This window comes from Uranotaenia lowii, chromosome 2, assembly GCF_029784155.1.
Source record: "Uranotaenia lowii strain MFRU-FL chromosome 2, ASM2978415v1, whole genome shotgun sequence".
Lineage (NCBI taxonomy): Eukaryota > Metazoa > Arthropoda > Insecta > Diptera > Culicidae > Uranotaenia > Uranotaenia lowii.
The window spans coordinates 302560586-302582708 of record NC_073692.1 but is presented as its reverse complement, the minus strand read 5'-3'; the positions used below and the strand labels follow the sequence as shown (position 1 = coordinate 302582708).

The 22123-nt window shown below is 42.6% G+C and overlaps 3 protein-coding genes across 3 annotated transcripts in view; all 3 read right to left on the bottom strand.

Moving 5' to 3' along the window:
• Positions 1-12151, bottom strand: part of LOC129744981 (protein yellow-like) — a 92040-nt gene extending 79889 nt beyond the window's left edge. Inside the window, exon 1 of the mRNA XM_055737802.1 lies at positions 11636-12151. The gene's annotated coding sequence lies outside the window, so the exon portion shown is untranslated. The remainder of the gene's footprint in view (positions 1-11635) is intronic.
• A 2891-nt stretch (positions 12152-15042) lies between these two features.
• On the bottom strand, positions 15043-19137 carry LOC129742828 (uncharacterized). The gene is made up of 2 exons (XM_055734768.1): positions 19076-19137; positions 15043-18736 (listed from the first exon to the last, which is right to left on the bottom strand). Exons 1-2 carry the CDS (start codon positions 19135-19137, stop codon positions 15043-15045), a joined length of 3756 nt encoding a protein of 1251 aa, XP_055590743.1.
• A 44-nt stretch (positions 19138-19181) lies between these two features.
• Positions 19182-21161, bottom strand: LOC129742827 (uncharacterized). Its single transcript, XM_055734767.1, has one exon. It carries the CDS (start codon positions 21159-21161, stop codon positions 19182-19184), a length of 1980 nt encoding a protein of 659 aa, XP_055590742.1.
• Positions 21162-22123: the final 962 nt, after the last annotated feature.

Genomic DNA, 22123 nt, shown 5'->3' with positions numbered 1-22123 from the left:
CAAATACGTCATATTTCACTCACCTAGAAAGCGAGTCGAAGAGGTCCGAGAGTTAACTATTGGCTCTACGATTATCGAAAAGGTCGATAATTACAAATATCTTGGGTTGATGTTTGACACCAAACTATCATGGCAGCCTCACATTAATCTTATTAAAAACGATGTTAGCTCAGCTTGTGGCCTGTTATGGAAGGTGTCTAAGTTTGTTCCTACAAAACAGTTAGAGGCCATGTACCTGGCGTTCGTGCAATCCAGATTAAATTACATGGTTTCAATATACGGAAGCGCCACAAAAACAAAACTAAAATCGCTTCAAGCTACTCAAAACCGATGCTTGAAAACGATTTATAGAAAACCACGATTACATCCCACAGTAAACCTGTACGAAGAAGCTACCAAATCAATATTACCCATCCTAGCACTAAGGGAATTACAATGCCTTACACAAGTGCACAACAAATTAAACAACCAATCAACCCATCACAACGAAACGCTAAATTTCCGTATCCATAGATACAATCTGAGAAGTAATCGTATGCTAGATATTAGTCGTCCAAAGTCTAATCTCACTAAATCGTCTCCCAGTTATTTCTCCAAGTCCAAGTACAACCAACTTCCTAACATATTGAAAGAAGAAAGGAACTTGATAAAATTTAAAAATATGTGTAAACAACACATCCGCTGCAAAATCTCCGATTACATTTAGTAAAAACCATCCACCGATGTGTCACTAACTGATCCATAAACCCAGTGTACCTCCTTCAAAGAGATTATATCTCGCTGGAGGTACCAAGCAGCCACCAGTCCTCATCATCTGCGCGTCAACCATTATAAACAGTCGACTAATGCCACTTTTGCAAAATATTTTCTTATTTTCTTCCCTCCACCGAGCCACTACCACCAGCCGCCGCCCACCGCCGACCACCGCCGCTCACCCGCCACACAAACCGCCACCCACCGCCACCTACTACCACCCATCGTCACAAACCATCAATAGCCAATTGAGTTATCACAAAGTGTGAATTGTGAATGAAGAACAAAATTGTATCAACCTTAATGAAAAAATCATATGAAAAAAAAAAATTAAAATAAAATAGTGAGGAGGTTTTATGCCCTTTGGAGGAGTCGTAACTAAACTGCTCCAGGGGACTTTTCCCTGCTCAAAAAAAAAAAAAAAAAAAAAATGCTAATAATCCCTAGTGGAAAGGCTTTATGCCATCTTAAATAGATTGAATTTATTTCTTCCTTTTATAGGTTTTTCAGGTTTCTCAGGTAAATGATGAAATCTTGGATAAAAAAGGCTAGGCACAATTTTCCCGTATGTTTGGATAACGTGCCGCTATTAAGCCTACCCCCATTCTGATACCTGATACCTGCACCGTCTTTTCGCTGACATTTGGGATACTGCAACATTCCCGGCCTACTGGATGCAGGGTATCCTCGTAAAGGTCCCAAAGAAAGGAGACCTGACAGAGTGCGGTAACTGGCGTGGCATAACTTTGATCTGTACAACACTCAAAGTACTCTGCAAAGTGATCCTGAACAGGATCCAGGAGAAAATCGACGCTACACTCCGACGGCAACAAACTGGATTCCGATCCGGACGATCATGTGTGGACCACATCACAACGCTACGAATAATACTGGAACAAATCAACGAATTCCAGGACTCTCTTCTGCTGGTGTTCGTTGATTTCGAAAAAGCATTTGACCGACTGAACCACGAAAACATCTGGGCTGCTCTTAGACGACGAGGGGTCCCAGAGAAACTAGTCCATCTCATCGAAGCACAGTACGAGGCATTTTCGTGCAAGGTCTTGCACGACGGTCTCTTGTCCGAACCAATCCCGGTAACTGCTGGAGTGAGACAAGGATGTATTTTGTCACCGCTGCTTTTTCTCATCGTAATGGATTAGATCTTGACTGGATCGATTGACTGTAGACCAAACCTAGGATTGCCGTGGAATCCTTCAACCATGGAGCAACTGAACGACCTTGACCTGGCAGACGATATTGTTTTGCTCGCCCAAACACAACAAGACATGCAGAGCAAACTCGACGACCTCACCGAAAGTTCCAAGGCAGCAGGTCTCAAAATCAATGTCGGAAAGACCAAGTCGATGGAAATCAATACAGAAAATCGTTCCAATTTCGTGGTAGCTGGACAACAAGTTGAGACAGTGGAGTGCTTCCAGTATCTTGGTAGCCAGATTACGCCTGATGGTGGTACCAAGAAGGATATCGAAACCCGGATCAGAAAAGCCCGATTTGCGTTTGCGAGTCTCCGAAACATCTGGCGGTCACGCCAGATCTCTCTACGAACTAAGATCCGAATCTTCAACTCAAACGTCAAATCCGTATTGCTGTACGGGTGTGAAACTTGGTGCACATATGCGGTGACGACGCGAAAACTGCAAGTTTTTGTGAACCGCTGCCTGCGGACCATCATCCGCGCTTGGTGGCCTGGCAACTGGATCTCAAACGTTGAACTTCATCGCCGGTGTCATCAAAAGGCGCTAGAAATCGAGATTCGGGAACGTAAGTGGAGATGGATTGGGCACACGCTGCGAAGAGATGAAAACGAGATTTGCAGAGAGGCGCTTGACTGGAATCCAGATGGGCATCGAAGAAGAGGCAGGCCCAAAAGCTCGTGGCGGCGAAGTCTAGCAGCTGAAATCCGCACAATTGACGAGAACCTTGGCTGGCAGCAAGTGAAGACGCTGGCTCCGGATCGCCAGCAGTGGAGATCTTTTATCTCAGCCCTATGCGCCGGTCAATCGGCGCTGGACCCTTAGGTAGGTAGGTAGGCTGCTATTCAAAATAAATTGAAACATGTTATTTATTTATTTTTTATTTACATAGTATTCCGTCTCACGACATAACTTGACGAACATAATTCCTAAAATTCACTCGGTCCATGGCAACCGTTCTCCAATTTCTCGGGCACCCCACGTTCGCCAGATCACGCTCCACTTGGTCTAACCACCTCGCTCGTTGCGCCCCCGCTCGTCTTGTTCCTACCGGATTCGTAGCGAACACCTGTTTTGCAGGACAGTCGTCCGGCATTCTCGCAACATGTCCCGCCCAGCGTATCCGGCCGGCTTTCACCACCTTCTGGATACTGGGTTCGCCGTAGAGTCGCGCGAGCTCGTGGTTCATCCTTCGCCTCCACACTCCGTTCTCCTGTACGCCGCCAAAGATGGTTCTTAACACTCGTCGCTCGAATACCCCGAGTGTACGCAGGTCCTCCTCGAGCAATATCCATGTCTCGTGCCCGTAGAGAACAACCGGTCTAATAAGCGTCATATACAGGTTACACTTCGTGCGAGGGCAAAGTCTTCTCGACCGCAGTTGCTTGTGGAGTCCATAGTAGGCACGACTTCCGCTGATAATTCGCCTCCGGATCTCACGGCTGGTGTCATTGTCTGCGGTCACCAGTGAGCCGAGATAGACAAAGTCTTCGACTATCTCCAGCTCGTCGCCGTCGATCGTGACCTTGTTATTAATGGACAAGCGGGTTCGGTCGGTCTCGGATCCGCAGGCCAGCATGTACTTCGTCTTGGACGTATTAATCATCAACCCAATCCTTCCTGCTTCGCGTTTCAGTTTGCGGTAGATCTCCTCCACCGCCGCAGATGATCTGCCGACTATATCAATGTCATCGGCAAAGCAGATAAGTTGACTGGATCTGTTGAAAATCGTGCCCCGCATTTCGCCCACCGCTCGTCGAATAACACCTTCTAGCGCCACGTTGAACATCATGCAGGATAGACCATCACCTTGTCGAAGCCCCCTGCGCGATTCGAATGAACTCGACAATTCACCCGAAATCCGCACACAGCACTGCGTTCCATCCATCGTCGCCTTGATCAGTCTGATTAGCTTCCCGGAAAAGCTGTTTTCGTCCATGATTTTCCATAGCTCGTTACGGTCGATCGTGTCGTATGCGGCTTTGAAGTCGATGAATAGATGATGCGTAGGGACTTGGTGTTCACGGCATTTTTGGAGGATTTGCCGTAATGTGAATATCTGGTCCGTCGTAGACCGTCCCTCCATGAAGCCGGCCTGATGACTTCCTACGAATCTGTTTGCTTGTGGCGTGAGGCGGCGGAGTAGGATTCGGGACAACACTTTGTAGGCGGCATTGAGGACAGTGATCGCTCGGTAGTTCTCACAGTCCAATTTGTCGCCCTTCTTGTAGATGGGGCATATTACCCCTTCCTTCCACTCCTCCGGTAGCTGTTCTATGTCCCAGATCCGGATTATCAACCGGTGTAGGCAATCGGCCAACCTGTCCGGGCCCATTTTGATGAGTTCAGCTGCGATGCCATCCTTCCCAGCCGACTTGTTTCTATTCAGCTGGCGAATGGCTTCCTTAACTTCACTCGTCGTTGGGAGTGGCTCCTCTTCGTCGTTGGCTACGCCGGCGATGTACCTTCCCCCACCGTCTTGATCTCCTGCATGTGCGCCGTTCAGGTGTTCATCGAAGTGCTGCTTCCACCTTTTGATCACCTCACGATTGTCCGTCAGGATACCCCCGTCCTTATCCCGGCACATTTCGGCTTGCGGCACGAAGCCTTTGCGGGATGCGTTGAGTTTCTGATAGAACTTTCGTGTTTCTTGGGAACGATGCAGCTGCTCCAGCTCCTCGAGCTCCTCCTCCTCCAGGCGGCGCTTTTTCTCCTGGAAAAGTCGAACTCGCTGCCTCTTCCGCTGTCGGTGATTTTCCACATTTCGACGGGTGCCTCTTTGCACTACTGCCGCCCGCGCGGCATTCTCTTCGTCCATCACCCTCCTACACTCCTCGTCGAACCAGTCGTTCCGTCGAGATCGCTCCACATAACCGATGACGTTCTCCGCAGCACTGTTGATGGCTGTTTTGATGGTATCCCAACAGTCCTCGAGAGGGGCTTCGTCAAGCTCGCCCTCTGCCGGCAGCGCTGCTTCGACCGATTGCGCGTAGTCTGCCGCGACCTCAGGTTGCTTCAGTCGCGCGATATTTAACCGAGGCGGGCGCCGGTTTCGCGTGTTGTTCACTACGGAGAGTTTTGGGCGCATCTTCACCATCACCAGATAATGGTCCGACTCGATGTTGGCGCCCCGACAAGATCTGACGTCGATGATGTCTGAGAAGTGCCGGCTGTCGATCAAAACGTGGTCGATCTGTGATTGAGTTTGGTACGGTGATCTCCAGGTGTACTTGTGTGGGAGGCGGTGCTGAAAAAAGGTACTACGTACGGCCATTCGTTTGGAGGCGGCGAAATCAATGAGTCTGAGGCCGTTTTCGTTGGTCAGCTGGTGCGCGCTGAACCTTCCAATTGTCGGTTTAAATTCCTCCTCCTGGCCGACCTGAGCATTGAAATCCCCGATGACGATCTTGATATCATGTTTTGGGCAACGGTCGTATTCACGCTCCAGCTGCGCGTAGAATTCGTCTTTGTCGTCACCGGTACTTCCGAGGTGAGGGCTGTGCACGTTGATGATGCTGATGTTGAAGAACCGGCCCTTGATTCTCAACCGGCACATTCGTGAGTTGATCGGCCACCACCCGATCACGCGCTTTTGCATCTTTCCCATCACTATAAAAGCTGTTCCAAGCTCGTGTGTGTTGCCGCAGCTCTGGTAGATGGCACGACCATCTGGATACGTTCGTACCGTGGAGCCCTTCCAGCATACCTCCTGCAGCGCTACGATGTCGAATTTGCGGCTCTTCAATTCGTTGGAGAGCACATGGGTACTGCCCACAAAATTTAGAGATCGGCAGTTCCATGTTCCAAGTTTCCAATCGCTAGTCCCTTTTCGTCGCGTGGGTCTTTGCCGATTTCCATCCGAAATTTGTTGTTCGTTATTCGTTGCTTATGTTTTTTAGTAGTCACAGGCTCGCAAGGCCCGCAGCTAACCCCACTATCTCGCAGGAGGACCGTCGTGATGTTGCTGTTTTGGGTCCCGAACACCACCAGGACGTTGTTGCACTCCGCACGCCGCCCCTAACATGGAGAACAGACGCGTGCGAAGCCCCCTAACTCATTCTGCATGCGACCAAAGCATCCACCGGGGTTGGGTACCCGATCTCCGCTAAGGTTGCTCGCACCCCAGCTAGTACCACGGGGAGGTAGAGAATCAGAGTTGCAGACAAAAGGTGATATGACCACTACCCGAAGGTTGGGTGTATGGGGTCTCGAGTTGCACATTGTCTACTTCACTAGCCAAATTGAAACATGATAAATTCAAATAACTTAGAAAAAAATATTAAAAAAATGAAAAACATAACCGTTTTGTTCACATGAGATAATTCATTGATTGGCAAACAAACGAATTTTACTGAATTACATTAGGCTGGAACAAATATCAATTTCTTCTTTTGTCACGCCCCCCCTTCGGAATTTCCAAAAAACCCGAAGGGAGAAATAAATAAAGTTTGAAGTATTTTACGTAAATTTTGCAAAAATTCAAGTATCCGAAGGATTACAAGACTAAAAATCAAATTTTGGAAGTTGGAAGTTATTTCACCTTTTTGGATTCTTGATTTTATTGAATTTTTCGTAAAAAATTACTTGATTCATATGTTTTGTGCAATGATATGGAATGAAAATTTGTTGCATACAAGCTTCCGTGCAATGTGTTTCAATTTATTTGTTTTTCGCATTATTTCGCAGATGAGAAAGAAGGAGAGAGCCTTTCATCCTTTTTATTAAGATAACTTTACCTTATCAACAAAAGAGAGTAAGTTTTTCATGGGAGGATAGAGTACGAGAAATATTTCTATGGTGATTTTAGACCCCTTCATCCATACAGAGGGATGATAGAAATAAAAAAAGGCACTCATACGCTTTCTTTTATATTCATACCAGAAATCTATCCCTTCTTGCAGAGGGGAGACGAGAGAAATAGAGAGGTTTTAAACATATTTCTGTACAGAACTTGAAAACTAATGAAGAAAATTTTCCAAAATTTTGTATCTGATGCTATGTGTTTAAAAACAAATTCTATGATGATTTTAAACCTGTTCTATATTTGACGGTGAAGAGAAGTGGAATTCCATACACGTGAAACATACATTTTTACATAAATTAAGTGCTGTTGAAGCAAATAAAAGCAGAGTACGCATTTGAGAATTTGAATAATGATAGAAAAACATACTTTAGAAAAGGTTTTTACAACATAAAAACATCATTCACGAAAATTAGAATTATTTCTCTCAGTATTGCAGTTCGAAGCTGAAATTGAAGCTTCCATTTTAAAGAACAATTTGAAATTATAATTTGAGTAAACTTCTGATAAAAATTTCACTGATTTTAAAAGGTTTTGCAAAGCACACCGGGTCAGCTATTTTTAATAAATGTAACATACATGTTATAAATAAAACCAATGTATTATGGTTTTCATAAAGTCTGGTACACTTTTAAATTTTGTTCAAATTTGCCTGTTTCTAAATACTATTCTCACTTCGAAAAAATGAGCGATTTTTTTAATTTAAAGGGCTTTTTAATTGAATTAAATATCCCTCCTATTTTTTTCTAAAGGGTGGCGCCTTCAACCTAAAACCCATCAAATTACGTTAAGACTTAGTGCAATCTATACGCTCAGATGCCATGAAAAATGGTTCGCTTTTGAATAATGTTGAAATTTAATTAAGAAAGAAATTTATTTTAATTGAAATCATTTAAACGAACTTCATTTTATCCATGGAAGGAGTAGCAAAACACTCCGGGTCAGCTAGTATGCTATATTTGTAGAAATTGAAATTTTTTTATTCTCATCTCTGACGTTTTTCGTAGAACGTTCATTAAACTTTATATAAATATTTGATAAAGAAAATGATAAGAATTTCTCCTGAATATTACCGTCAACTGGGGCATCATGCAACACTTATCAACTCCAATGGCTTCTTAATACTTAATATCCACAGATAATCATACCACTTGTACATTAAAAGTTTTAAGGTTGATGGGACATCAAAATGACGTGGTCAGAAAAATTATTGGTTGCGCCAGTTATTTTTAGATTCACAAAAACATGCAATTTTCACCTTACCAAGAAAAAGGGATGAGTTGTAACAAACTTTGTATTAGTTGAAAAATCAAATGAAAACCTTGTTTTTGATATATCAGTGATGCCATAACAGATGAAGCATTGATTTTTGGTTTTGTAAGAATTAAATTTTACATTTTTTCTGTCAAAAATATTTTTAAAGAAAAAACAAAAGGGTGCTGCATATAGGGGAGAAAATACTACACAAAATTCTACTAGCTCAAATCATTAAAATTAATGTTTGGATGGATTGGATGGATTGCATTTGGATGCATTTGAGCTCAGACTGGTAACTGAATTATAAAAATATTAATTTAAAAAAATTGGTAATTGTTAAAAAATATGTTCACACCGACAATATTAAATTAGGATAATAAAAGCGGTATAAAATTTTTAGGTGATATCATCAAGCCAATCCCTCAAATTGGGAAACTTTTTTGCTCCAACGCATAATGTCCAATTTTGTACATCTATTGTTCGATTTTTTAAATTTTCTATGAGAAGCAAAAACTTTAAAAACAATCTCACGATTATTTATTTATTTTATTTTTATTTACATAGTATTCCGTCTTACGACATAACTTGACGAACATAATTCCTAAAATTCACTCGGTTCATAGCAACCGTTCTCCAATTTCTCGGGCACCCCACGTTCGCCAGATCACGCTCACGATATGAGAAACTATTTCATCATCAATCTGCTATCACTGAAGGATAACTTTATAACATTATATTAAAATAAAAATTGATAAGTGTTGTGGTATACATTGGGGAGAGTGGGGTATCGTGGGCCACTTTTAATATCTCAGATGTGTGTTGAGATAAAAATCTCAAACCAACTTTCATTGTTGTTGTTGACTGAAATACGCATCATATGTTAGAAATATGATAGTTAGAAAAATTTACTTACATAATTAAAAAAAACACCCGCTAATTTTATCGATAGGAAACGTAAAGTGTATTACAAAAATATGTTCATACGCTTATGATCTTGGTTTTGTCATGATCTTTCACGTGGAAAAGGAATTTTTGATGAAACATCAATAAGACACACAAACGCTACCAATCTGCAAATCATAGCTTGTGGGGAATCGTGGGCCACACATCTTGAACCACCTATATTTTTATGTTTTTATAAACATTCCGAACTTTAAATACGTTTTTCATATCTGCAAAGTTTTATTATGCCAAATGAAGAGTTAAGAAAAATATTTTGTACATCCTATTTAAGAAATTTTGCCAAAATGTTTGCGAGCCAGGGTTTGGAATCTATGCAATCATACACAGCTCTCTTTTTTATTTCATCATCTGAAATTGCTTTAAAATAACGAAATGAATTAGGAAATCACAGTTTTGGGTCAACTCATGAACTTTGCATGTTATTTGGTCAATTTGGATTTGGTGGCCCACGATTCCCCACCATTTTTCAAAATCAAAAAAGTATTGCTTTTTTTCAAACAGTCAGAATTTGGGGAAAATAACTCATAATTTTTTTTAAAAAAATACCTTATGATACCTTGAAAATGTGGAAAACCATACCATTTCTTATTTTCAGATTATCTTTTATAATAAAGAAGTTATGGAACAACGAAAAAAAAGTGGCCCATAATTCCCCACTCTCCCATACATATATTGCATCTAACCCTTTGTTGCGTGATGCTTCGTATGACGGTTATTTGCTTCACGCTTCATGAATTTTCTTCTAAGTAAATACTTTAATTTAAAAATAGAATAAACTGTAGGCATCTCATTCGAACTAGTCAATTTTCATTAGTCACCTGCACCAGCTACGTGTATATAAATAAAGTTATTTAAATTTCAATCCATTCAAGTTGAATAGAAAATCCACCCGCACCACGGCGGGGATTTACTTCCAGAATCCCTCAGTTACAACACCTATCGACAATTTTCCATTAGTTCAATCATTTATCATTCGAGATGTTTATAGCCGCGTGTGAATTGTTCCGTATCAATCGATAGAGACGGCGACCGACCCGTGAGAACTTCTGGCCGGCGGCGGGGTGGGAGTCATCTATCTGCGAATCTCGGACACAAGCGCCAAGGCGGGGGTCACCCGGCTAGTCGGCGCAAAATGGCTCAGAATCGTGACGATGGATAATGAATATGCATTGAGAAGCCGCCCCGCGTGTACTGAGACGACACATCGCAACCAGGTCCATTCAAAACGGGAATCTGCCCCTGAGTTGCCGGAATGAACTTTGCCCAACGGTAGTACGTCCTCCAATCAATATGGAAGACGCGCTCGAGGATGTCCGCTTGATTCCAGACTAGCACACATAGTTCACAGCAGCAGATAGCTGGGTATCATTAAGGGGGGGGTAGGGTCTAACACTTTTAAAAAATCGATTTTTTTATTTTTTTATTTTCTTATTGTAAAACATTTCAAGAATGTTGTGTGAAATTTTCAAGTCAATTGAAGCAAAACTGTAGAAGTTATAGGCCTTTATCTCCCCCTATCTTATACTGCAAGAAAGCAAGAGCAGAAACTTCAAACGCGTTTTTCTCGAAAGCACATTTTTAAAGTCCGTGGACATCGTCATTTGAAAACTACTTATCCGATTCTTTTCAAATTTGGAACATATTTTCTACATATAAAATACCAGACCCCAACGTTTTTCTTTTTCGATTTTTTTACTTTGGGGAGATTTTACAGGTGAAAAATGGCGGATTTTTAAGTAAAAAATCGTAGTTTTTACTTCAAACAGCCACAAAAATTTCATAAAAATATTTTTTAGTTAAATAAAAACGTTGGGGTCCAGAAAAATATCTATTAAAAATATTTTGCTCTGATTTTTTGACTTCAGATGATTCTGTGCTGAGATACAGTGTCCACCGCAAATCCTGTTTTATAAACGGCATCCTCGAAAATGCTCCGTCACCGGCTCATTTTTTCAATATTTTTCTACGAAAAAATTACTAAATGTTCTTTTAACAATGCTTTGTATAATGCAAAAAATTTGAATACATTTGTTTGAACGATAGCTCTAGAAAAAAATCGTGAAAATGGTGTTTTTTTTTACTCGTTAGACCCTACCCCCCCCTTAACCGAAAATAGCCGCTGAGGAGTGCCAACAGGGAACCACACCCGGATTTTTTGCTCTTTTCCTACTTGTTCGGTGGCGGTCTTCTCAAAGTTCTAGCTCAAGTACCTTACGAGAGTACCTATTCCATAAACGAGTGCGAGCAGCAAATTTCATCACCGGTAGTGGTTGAGAATGGATGGCCACTTTCTGCGTGTCGAAAGCACTTCAACACGTCTCTCACGCTAATCGTGTACACGAGTTTTAGCGCATTCGATGGACGAACTCAATCCGGAAGTAGTTCCTCACTCTCCTGTTAGCTATTAACATCTCCATGATAGAACCACTTGAACATCATATTATGAGCCAGCGTCAACACAAACACTCTTCCTAGAGAGAACTTTCCAAATAGTCCAACACGGGTTCAGAAGAATCTGACGATCCTTCAAAATTATAGCAAAACAGGAACCAGAAACCCAAAGAACCGGAAGGAAGTTTTCTTAACCCCCCTTAAAGCCGTCCCAACTTCCGGCAGCTTTCATCATAATCAAAAGCACACTTACGGCAGATTTTTTGCGGCTCCTCCAAGAAAAACGGGGGTGGTCGATGGCTTGGGTTGTTCGTCTTCAGCAGTTGCTCAAGCATAAAAGTCGGTATCACTTAGCCCAACAACAACTGCCAGAGCTACTATCTCGAGAATCACTCAGACAATTTTCTTCTTCACACTTTTTTTCCTATCCACTCTTTGATGTGCCTCACTCAGAACGGTTCATTCATCAAGTCCATTGACGAACAGGGCGGGAAAAATATTTAATTGAGCAAACACTTTCCACGTGATGTAAAAATTGCCGTAGTCCTTCACAATCAAAACAAACACTCACACACCGAGGAGAGTCACTTTAATTTTCACGAGAAAATTAATCCCAAAATTCTTGGAGTGTTATTTGTTTTTCAATCAACTCACGCTTCCCCCAAAACCAAAAAAGCACGATTCGTTCAACGATTGTTCAGAAAAAAAATGGTTGCTACCCGTAGATCGTCCAGTTGTGAACTGAGCGGCATCAGCGATCGCCGAGTCGTTGATATATGGAAAGAGATAGCTTAGAAGCAGCCATGTATTACCCTCCTAGTAGGTATGTTGTCGAGTTGAGATATCACAGGGCATCACTCAGGGCCTGGCAGCGTTTGGAATATCGTACTACAATTTGTGCATCGACTTGCTCTCACGGCGCTTCAGCGCGTTCACAGCATTTTGTTGGTTGATTCTCGTTTTTTCGCGGGTGGAGGTGATCAATTAGAAGCCTCTGGCTTGGGCGGTCACACTTAGGGCAGTGGCGTCTTAATTAGCGGGGTAGTAGAGTTGTTTTTATTGAGATCGTTTGATTTTTTTTTGTTGGAAATTATTTATGAAAAAATATCCAATTCATAGAATCATATAAAAAATTTTGTTTGATGTTTTTGTGTCTTTATATGCAAATAGTTCTTCTTGAATAATTTTTACTTATTAGATCCATAACATTCTTTGATTTGAGAGTTGCACCCTTGAAAATAAATCGTGCTCAACTTGAAAATGAAAGTTTATTTTGTTTTAAGTGTTTCGACGATAAAAAAAATCTATTCACTCCCTACTGGATGAATTTTGGAAGCATTTACAAACAATTTTTTTCCGGTGAATATGAACTTTTCTACCTCTAACTAAGACATTATTACGAGAAAAATAGAATGATTTAAATACTGTCGGGGATACAAATAATTTTTGATGACAAATATTTAAAGGATTTTCCATTATGTTTACGCACAATTTAAAATTAACAGTATAATCACAATTTGGGATCAAATCCGAATTTCATTTCCCTTTAATTTACTCTAGGGGGGAAGCGGGCTATATGCGCCTATTAAGCAGAACACTGATTTAATCAAATATTGCATCGAAAATGTGTACAAAAACTATATACACATGAGCAGGCTGCTGTTTTTTTATACATTGAAGTAATTTTTATGTTGAAATCTCCTTCAGTTTTTGAGAAATCGATTTTATTATAACTGTTGTCAAAATTGCCGAACCTCAAACCGTGCGGGCTAAATGCGCCTATTTATGTTTTAGGCAAAATTTCTGTTATTTCGGCAATATTTCCGTTAAACTTCATTGGAAATGCTAGAAACTGATACGTTTCATACGACAAAGCTGAAGTTTTATTGAAATCTATTTCTTTTATTATTTTATAGAATAAAACATATTTTTGAGGCAGTTCATCCCTAAGAAAAACTTTATCCAATCTGTTTTGAGATCTTCTAAAAGTGATGAATAGAGCTTAAATTCGAAGTTTTAACTATAAAAATTATATATTTATTCTTATAAACCTGTTATTTTAGGAAAGCGGCATTTAACATGATTGGAGCATACAAAAACATTCTCTTATTCCACTTTCCAATCATTATAAAACCATTACCAGAGCTTAAATTTGTTTTACTTCTAAGGTTCATTTAAAAAAGAAACAAAAACTATCAAACTTTTTGTTTTGAGCTTCTTTACGTATAATTTTTAAAAGTCAAATTTTACATCAAAAAGTATCAAAACCTTGTATGATTTTTTAAATTTTCCTTAGCCCCTGTGGTTATGCAATTTAGATTAAAAAATAGTCAAAAACATTTCTCGAAAAATTTCCGTTGGACAAAAGTCGTTTATAATCATAAAACTATGCTTCTGTGGTTTTTCATCAAAAAAAAGGTTCGCGCACCGTTTCGCCTGGACTACTCTCCAAACGATCATGTGAATATGTTTTGCTACCAAATATTTGAAAAAATCCAAAGATTATACAATCTAATTGAAATCGATCATTATTTGACGAAATAGCATGAATTTCAAATTGAGTGTTCCGGTCGAGGCGGTCTAACATTTTGACGTCTCATCAACAATGATAAATACCATCCCTAAAAATGTTATACTTTTGAAGCTTAATAACTTTTTACCTTAACTCTTATCGAAATGCTATCTTCGGATGAAATATTTTTCAAAATTTAAACTTCAAGAAAAACCGTTTTCAAAAGAAATCATTACAAAACAACAAAAAATATTGGAGAAAAACTTGTTTTTTCATGTACCTCCCAAACAAAATGTATCAAAATCCCAAACTAACTTCAGGCCCGTTGAGCGACCCTTTTTCGTGGTCCGATCCGGCCCAAATTTGGCATCGGACCTTGTACTATGTCAAGGTTCAATTTTAGCCTGCAGCGAAAATCAAGTTAAATAAATTTTCCAAATGAATCTTCGAGTTTTAAATCGTTTTCAAATTTGACAGTTACACTAGAAAGGTGAGTTCATGAAACAAAACGTTTTAGAGCAAAAAATATGCAAAAACTGACATGAACTAGCAGCAACTTCGCTTCAGTTAGTGTTGGGGTGCTGGGGTACCTTGGGTGGACTGTATTGGTTCGTTGGGCGATTCTGGGTGGCGAATTGGTAGGGCTTCCTTCAGGTGAGTACTCGATCCGTATGGGGGGGTTTATCGGTGCCAATTCCGCAATGAAAATCCGTGGGTTTCACAATTACACAATTGATCACAACTTTATTTGGGTTTTGGTACTATTTATTCACAACACATTATTTAGGAAAAATCAATGCTGAACTTTAACATTTATTAACTACAATTTAACATGACTACATCTAACGATCATCTATTTCGAATGGCGAATCTAATTAACTAAAGGACTGGATACAATACAAAAATGGTGTTGTTGGTAAGGGACAAAATAATACAATTTGATACTTTTTCGTCTTCTATCTCATCAGACAGGTGCAGCGATCAGCTGCTATTTAGAGATGTTGACAGTTCCCAAATGAATCTCCCTTAATCGTCCGTCTTCCTCAGTGACTCAGGGTTGTAAGAAGGGTCTTCGATACGCTCTCTAGTAACCCAACATCCTCGCCCATCCTGAAACCGCTTGCGTTTCTGAAAATAAAAGAACAATCTCACGAACACAAGGGGGTGGTCTGATCTGTCTGGTTTTCGTAGGAACGTGGGTCATCTTCTTGAGGCTGAAACGCTTCTGGTAGTATGCAGAGTTTCTCAATTGGTCGCGTAGAAGGTCCTGTAGCGGTCTTCAGAGTTACTACTCTCACAACACCGTCTGATCCTGGATGCAGCTTCTCAACTCGTCCCATCTTCCAGCGGCAGGGTGGTAGATTATCGTCTTTGATGATGACTAGTCTCCCAACAGATATTTTAACCGGCGACTTCCATCTCTTATACCGTCCTTGCAGCTGCGTAAGATACTCAACACTCCATCTATCCCAGAAATGCTGAAGTTTCTTCTGTAGAACTTGGCTCTGATTTAGTCGATTCATCGGTATCTCACTGTAGTCTCTTTCTGGTAGTTGTTGAAACGCCTCACCAATTAAGAAATGCCCGGGTGTCAATGGTTGAAGATTATTTGGGTCATCGCTTAACGCAGTGATTGGTCTCGAGTTCAAACAGTTCTCTACTTGAACTAGAATCGTGGTCATATCTTCGAAGGTAACAGCGTTTTCTCCAAGAACCTTGAGAAGATGCTTCTTGGCCGATCGAACTGCGGCTTCCCAAAGGCCTCCGAAGTGCGGAGCTGCTGGAGGGATGAAATGCCATTGGATATGGTTGGTTGCACACTCCTTGGTCACCTTCTCCTGATGTTGACGGTTACGCAAAAGATTTAGCAATTCTCGAAGAAAATTGCGAGCTCCAACGAAGTTGGTCCCATTATCTGAATAGATATCCGAACAATGTCCTCTTCTCCCAGTGAATCGACGCAATGCTTGTAAGAAACGATCCGTTGAAAGGTCTGAGACTAGCTCGAGGTGTACCGCCTTTGTGCAAAGACAGATGAAAACTGCTACGTATGCCTTGATTGCTGGTCGTCTTGGTGCTAAGCGAACGTATACTGGTCCAAAGTAGTCCACGCCGGTCTTGGAAAACGGTCTGGATCTTGTTACACGTGCTAAAGGTAGTTCACCCATAAACTGCTGAATGGGACTCGGCTTGGAGCGGAAACACTGCTTACAGTTGTGTACAATCTGCCGGGGGACATTCCGACCTCCAAGTGGCCAATACTTCAAACGAACGGAACTAAGCAACAACTGTGATCCAGCGTGCATCAATTTCTGATGATAGTGTTCGTACAACATAACTGTAAAAGGGTGTTTCGCTGGTAAGACTATGGGGTGTTTGGTATCTTCTGACGCCTCCGATTTCCCTAATCGGCCGCCAACTCGTATCAAATTCTCCGAAGAAATTCGTGGAACGAACCATCTTAGGGGTGAACTTCGATGAACATCCTTCCCTTCGGCTAGGCACTTCCATTCTTCGGGAAACGTCTCCTGCTGTATTCGGCGGATTACGGCGTATTCGGCATCTCTAAGCTCCATCACCGTTAGAAAACTCTTGGGATTTGATTCATTTTTCCTCAAAATTCGCATCAGTCGCATCCAGTATGCGGTGCTGCGTATAAGCTTGTTGAACGACGAGAATTTGCTAACGTATTCCATTCCGAAATCGGTCTGACTTGTTGTCAGGTTCGCTGCAACATGCCGAACTTCTGCTTCTGTTACCTCAGTGCAAAAGCTGCTGGGTTGTTCCGGATAATAATTTTTCAGTAGCCATTCGGGACCACTCCACCAAAGTTTGTGATCCTGGATCTGATCGGGATTTAAGCCACGGGAAATTAGATCTGCTGGATTCTGTACCCCTGGAACATGTCTCCAAACACAGTTCTCCGTCGCTGATTGGATTTTCGCTACACGGTTTGCAACGAACGTAGCCCACGTCGTAGGAATCGCCTTCAACCACTGCAGTACGCATGTTGAATCCGTCCAGGAAAACATCTCCATTTCGACCTTCAACGCCTCTCGTACCTTTCCGGATAATTCAGCTGATAAAAGTGCTCCGCACAGCTCCAACCTGGGTATCGACTGGCATTTCAGAGGGGCGACCTTCGATTTCGACGCTAGTAGATGCACGGAAATCTTTCCTTGTGGATCGATGCTTTTGATGTATGCGCAGGCACCATACGCCTTCTCCGACGCGTCCGAGAAGAAGTGCAACTCCATCTTAACGAAATTCGGGATGACTGCACACCGCTGTAGCTTCAACTCGTTCATCAAGTGGAGCTGCCGATGGAAATTACGCCATTCTCGTTCAACTTCAGGTGGAACCGGATGATCCCAGCCAAGCCTTTCTCCTTTTTCGTCCAATTTCCACAGCCTCTGCATGAAAATTTTGGCAGTTGTGGTGACAGCTCCTACCATACCAAGCGGGTCGAATAACATTGCTATTGCCGACAGAATTTTTCGTTTCGTTAGCCTTTCGTTTTCCGGGGTATCCAATATGGTGAAGTTGAATCGCAAAATGTCAGTTCGGGGTTGCCACACAAGTCCTAGGGTTTTGACTGCCGGGTCTGGATCCAATTGTATTTCGGTCGTATGCGGCAACGCAAGGTCTTCCTCGTCTACTAATCGCAAGGCCGTCGTCGAATTGGATGCGAACTTTCTCAATCGAAATCCACCGCTTTTCGTTAGCCCTATGAGTTGTTCGCAAAGTGTCGAAGCTGCTTCTTCGTTATCCGTTCCGGTTAAAACGTCATCCATGTAAACGTCTTCCATGATTGCCTTGGACCCCATTGGATAAGATTCCTGCTCATCGGTGGCCAACTGCTTCAGTGTTCTCGTGGCGAGAAACGGTGCCGGTTTGGTTCCGTATGTAACGGTGGTGAGTTCATACGTTTCTACTTCCTCCGAAGAATCCTTCCTCCACAGAATGCTTTGTAGCGGCATGTCGACTCTGTCGATACCTATTTGTCGGAACATTTTCTCGACATCCGCGACAATCATTATCTGCTTCATTCGGCAACGCATGATGAGGGCTCGTAGTTCGTCTTGGATCACAGGTCCTGCCAGGAGTGCGTCGTTCAGAGAAACGCCACTGCTGCTCTTACACGATGCATCAAATACCACTCGAACCTTGGTTGTTGTGCTTGCCTGTTTGATGACCGGATGGTGTGGTAAATAACAACGCTTCTCTGGGCCCACATGCGCCCTACGCATGTGCCCTAGGTCCATGTACTCCTCCATAAACTGGTTGTATTGGTTTCGCAACTCGGGATCTCTCGCCAATCTACGTTCCAAGCCATGCAGTCGCTGAAGTGCTATGCCTCGCGACTCGCCCATCGTCGAAAATACCTGGTCGTTCTTTGGTAAACCCACAGTATATCGTCCGTCAGAACTCCTCTGGATTGTGCGAACAAACTGCGCCTCGCAGCGTTGTTCTTCCGGGGAAAATGTATTCGGAGACCCTATCTCCTCACACGACCAAAACCTGGTGAGAAGTTCATCTAGATGTACTGTAGAAGCCGTATTACAAACGATGCGCCGAGTTGAACCCTGGTGTTCAACTGCTCCGGTGACTAACCAACCAAATACTGAATCTATCAGCATGGGCAATCCATTGCCTAGCGGGATTTTGTTGTCGGTTTGGAAGAACGAAAAGAAATGCTGTATACCAAGTACCATATCTACCGCCTTCGATTGGAAAAAACCTGGATCTGCTAGTTCCACACCCTGTGGGAACTTCCATGATGATACTGTAACGCTGGTAGTAGGCAGGGGTGTTATACTCCTCAAAACAGCACAATGTGTTCTAAAAGCACAATGTGAGCTCAAGATTTCTAGAACTGCGCGCACGGCGTTAGAATATCTACTGCTCACTCTCTTACTGCGCGCCGATAGTCGAATTTACTGAGAGGTTTATCACAAAGATGAAAAACACAATGAGCTGATCCACTCTGCTCAATGTGCTGCTCAATGTGAACTCTGGCTTTAGAAACTTGGCAAGCACTCTTCTTCGTTATATTTTTTTCTTCTCATCAAAAGAAAATAAAAACGATCATCGTTCATGCAGTCCGGCACGAAGACACACACACCGGCTGCTTGCAAGGAAGAAAATAACTCATAAACAAGCAACAGCAACAACACAAACGAAATTCGATCTGGCTCGGCCTGCCGGCTGCCGAGCAGCGATGCCACGAAAATCTGTACCATCAGTGTATTTAATTCTGTTAAATTGGGACACGTGTGGGCGAGGATCAGACTAATTTATGATACAGATTTTTTTGTGGCAACGGTGTTCGGCAGCCGGCAGGCCGAGCTCGCCCAAATTTCAGCTGTGTTGTTGCTGTTGCTTGTTTATTGGGAAAGAATTCGTTTTCGTTTGTTGAATTCAGCGTTGTGGTGGTATACTGGTACACATTGTGCTGCTCAATGAGCTGAGGGCTACCGCTGCGTAGCTCAGTGATTTGCTTCGATGTGGCACATTGATGGACAGCTAGCTCAGGTAGTGCTCGGTTTTGCTCTCTCAATGTGCTATGGAAAAAATGCACATTGAGCTCATTGTGTGAGCAAATGACACCCCTGGTAGTAGGCAGATCTGCGGTAACTGTTGGTAGAAGTAGAAACTCCATATTTTTTACGAAACTAGTTGTGCGTGACCTGACAACTGCTGAAATCTGGTACTTCACATTTGTGTTTGCGTTGCCGATCCCAAGCACCGAGATATTGGAACGCCTTCGGGAGATCTTCATCCGCTGACAGAGCCTCTCTGTCATGAAGTTGCTTTCTGATCCGGAGTCTAGTAAAGCCCTTGCGTGGAAAGCCTTTCCTGTGTCGTCTTCAACCAAAACGACTGCTGTGGCGAGGATTATCGTCGATGAGTGGTTCCTGGCAACATTTGACGAGATTGTTCCTGCTGATGTATCTGTTGGCTGAGATGACTGTTGACCTCTTCTGGGGGGTGTTGCTATTCGAGGGTTCCGATATACTCCTTCATCTTCTCTGAAGCACACTAAAGTGTGGTGCTTTCCTCTGCATTTACGACACACTTGCATGGATCTGCATTCTGTAGCTTGATGACCACGTCGGAAACAATTTCTGCATAGAGAATGCTGCCTCAATAGTTTATCGCGAGGGGATGGACTCAACCTTAAAAACGTCGGACACGTGTAAAGCAGATGAGACTCTGGGCAAGCAATACACGTTACAGATGACACCTGAGCTGCGCTGTAGCTTGTTTTAGAGGCGAAGTTCTTTTTAAGAGGTTGTGAGGGTTCCAGCTTCGTATCCTGAGTCTTCGATGGTAGTGAGGCAAGGATTTTGACTCGCGTTTGTAGAAATTGGGTGAGATCTTTAACAGTATCCTGGGTCTGCAGCGCGCTGTGTTCCTCCCACGCACGACGAGTTACGGGATCCAGCCTAGCGCACAATATCTCCAACAGCAACAGATCCTTGTAATCCTCGGCCTTCACCAATTGATCCAAAGTTTGCACCACTCGCTCGAAGCCTTCCAGTAATACCTGAATTTCCGATGACGATTCCTTCATAACCTTTGGGAGTTTGAATAGGTTTGCCACTTGTCTGCGTTTTAAGACCTTACTATCGTTGTATCTCGTCATCAGTGTTTCCCAGGCGATGGTGTAGTTGGCCCTTGTCAATGCCAAAGGGTCGATGAGAGCTCTGGCTTCTCCGGCTAGGCATCCCTTCAGATAATGGAATTTTTCAACATCCGGTAAGTCCACCTTGGAATGGATCAGCGACAGTAAAAGATCCCGGAAACTTAACCACTGATCTATGTTGCCGTCGAACGTCTGCAGCCTAATTTGGGGCAACCTCACGTGTTCCGTTACTGGCTGAATGGATGAATCCATGATGCGGGTGGACTGCAGAACACTGGTGTTCGCTGCGTTGCCTTCTAACTCCTTGATCCGGTCTAACATGCTCGCCTTAGCATCGTAGAAGCGTGTGGTGAAGTCCAACCTAATGCTTGGACATGTGCCTTCCTTTGCCGAATACTCATCATGCATTTCTACATCCATGATAGCATCGTTGACCTTGTCCCACAAATCATTCAGCTTTTCCAACCTCACCTGGATTTGTTGAATCGATGTTACCTCCCCCAAAGTATTCGAGAAAATGGTTAGTGCTTTGAACATCTCCAGCATCGCCTTTAATCGAGTCTGAAGATTCCTCAGCGGTGGGTTCCTAGTAGACGATGAGGCGCCGGAAGTAGCCATGGTTCTCGTTGAACGGTTGCACGCAGTGATTCACAATAATACAAACAACAGGTGAGTATTCGAACTAATTTCAAGCTTCGGCAATGGACATATACACTGTAGAGCTTAACTTACTTTAGAGAAACTAAAGTTGCACTCCTCTACAGGTATCGATCGACTCCCGAAAGCGTTGACGTGAACACGTGTGCGTTGTCTTCAAAAAACGTGGGTACGCGCCTCAATATGCGCCTCAACATGCGCCTCAATATACGCCTCAATATGCGCCGCGGTGGTGATGATTTGTACTCAGACCAGATCAGTTAACAGGATACATACGAGAAAATATCGATGTAATATTCAAATTCGACCAAGCTTCGGCAAAGAACATATACTGTGAAGCTTAACTTACTTTTAAAAAAAATAAGGCTGAACACCTTTACAGGTATGCTCGTCCAGGCCTCAAATTCCGAGTCGAGGAAAACTTCACGCCTCGTTTCCGTGTTTAAATTTGTAAATGACCAACTCGTCGATGTCCTGATCGAAAACTTGTTGAACGGATTCAATTCCAAAATATTCGAATCCAAAATTTTGTTGACCGGTGTATGATGTTCGATTTGCACACAGTACCGTTAGTGCATCATACAAAATACCGTTGCTCCAAATCAATAGCCAAACAGAAACTCATTCATATGGGGGTACAATTTGTGTTCGTGAGATATATAGGGTATATATAGGGTTGTATGGGTACGGTACAGCTTCAGCTGCCAGTTGTAATCGGACGGTAGAAATAAGTGCGCAGTTTTTAACTCACCTCCGCGATCGGTGCTGTTGTTCGGTCGAGAAGTGCTTTCCGTGGATTATTCGGCCGGGTGACGATTTGCGGGTGTTGTTTGGTTGGTACCGTTCGTCGTGAAACCAAACAACAACGATTTTAACAGGATCTTCCAGGTGAGTTCAAGGTTTGGATATGACCTTGAAAATAT

Bases quoted from the DNA above. Each gene is read 5' to 3' on its own strand.
- LOC129742828 (XM_055734768.1), bottom strand. From the start codon at position 19,137: ATGGTACAGATTTTCGTGGCATCGCTGCTCGGCAGCCGGCAGGCCGAG. The intron at 18,737-19,075 runs GTTTGTGTTGTT...TTGTGCTTTTAG, and splicing joins GCCGAGCCAGATCGAATTTC to AACACATTGTGCTGTTTTGA.
- LOC129742827 (XM_055734767.1), bottom strand. From the start codon at position 21,161: ATGGCTACTTCCGGCGCCTCATCGTCTACTAGGAACCCACCGCTGAGG.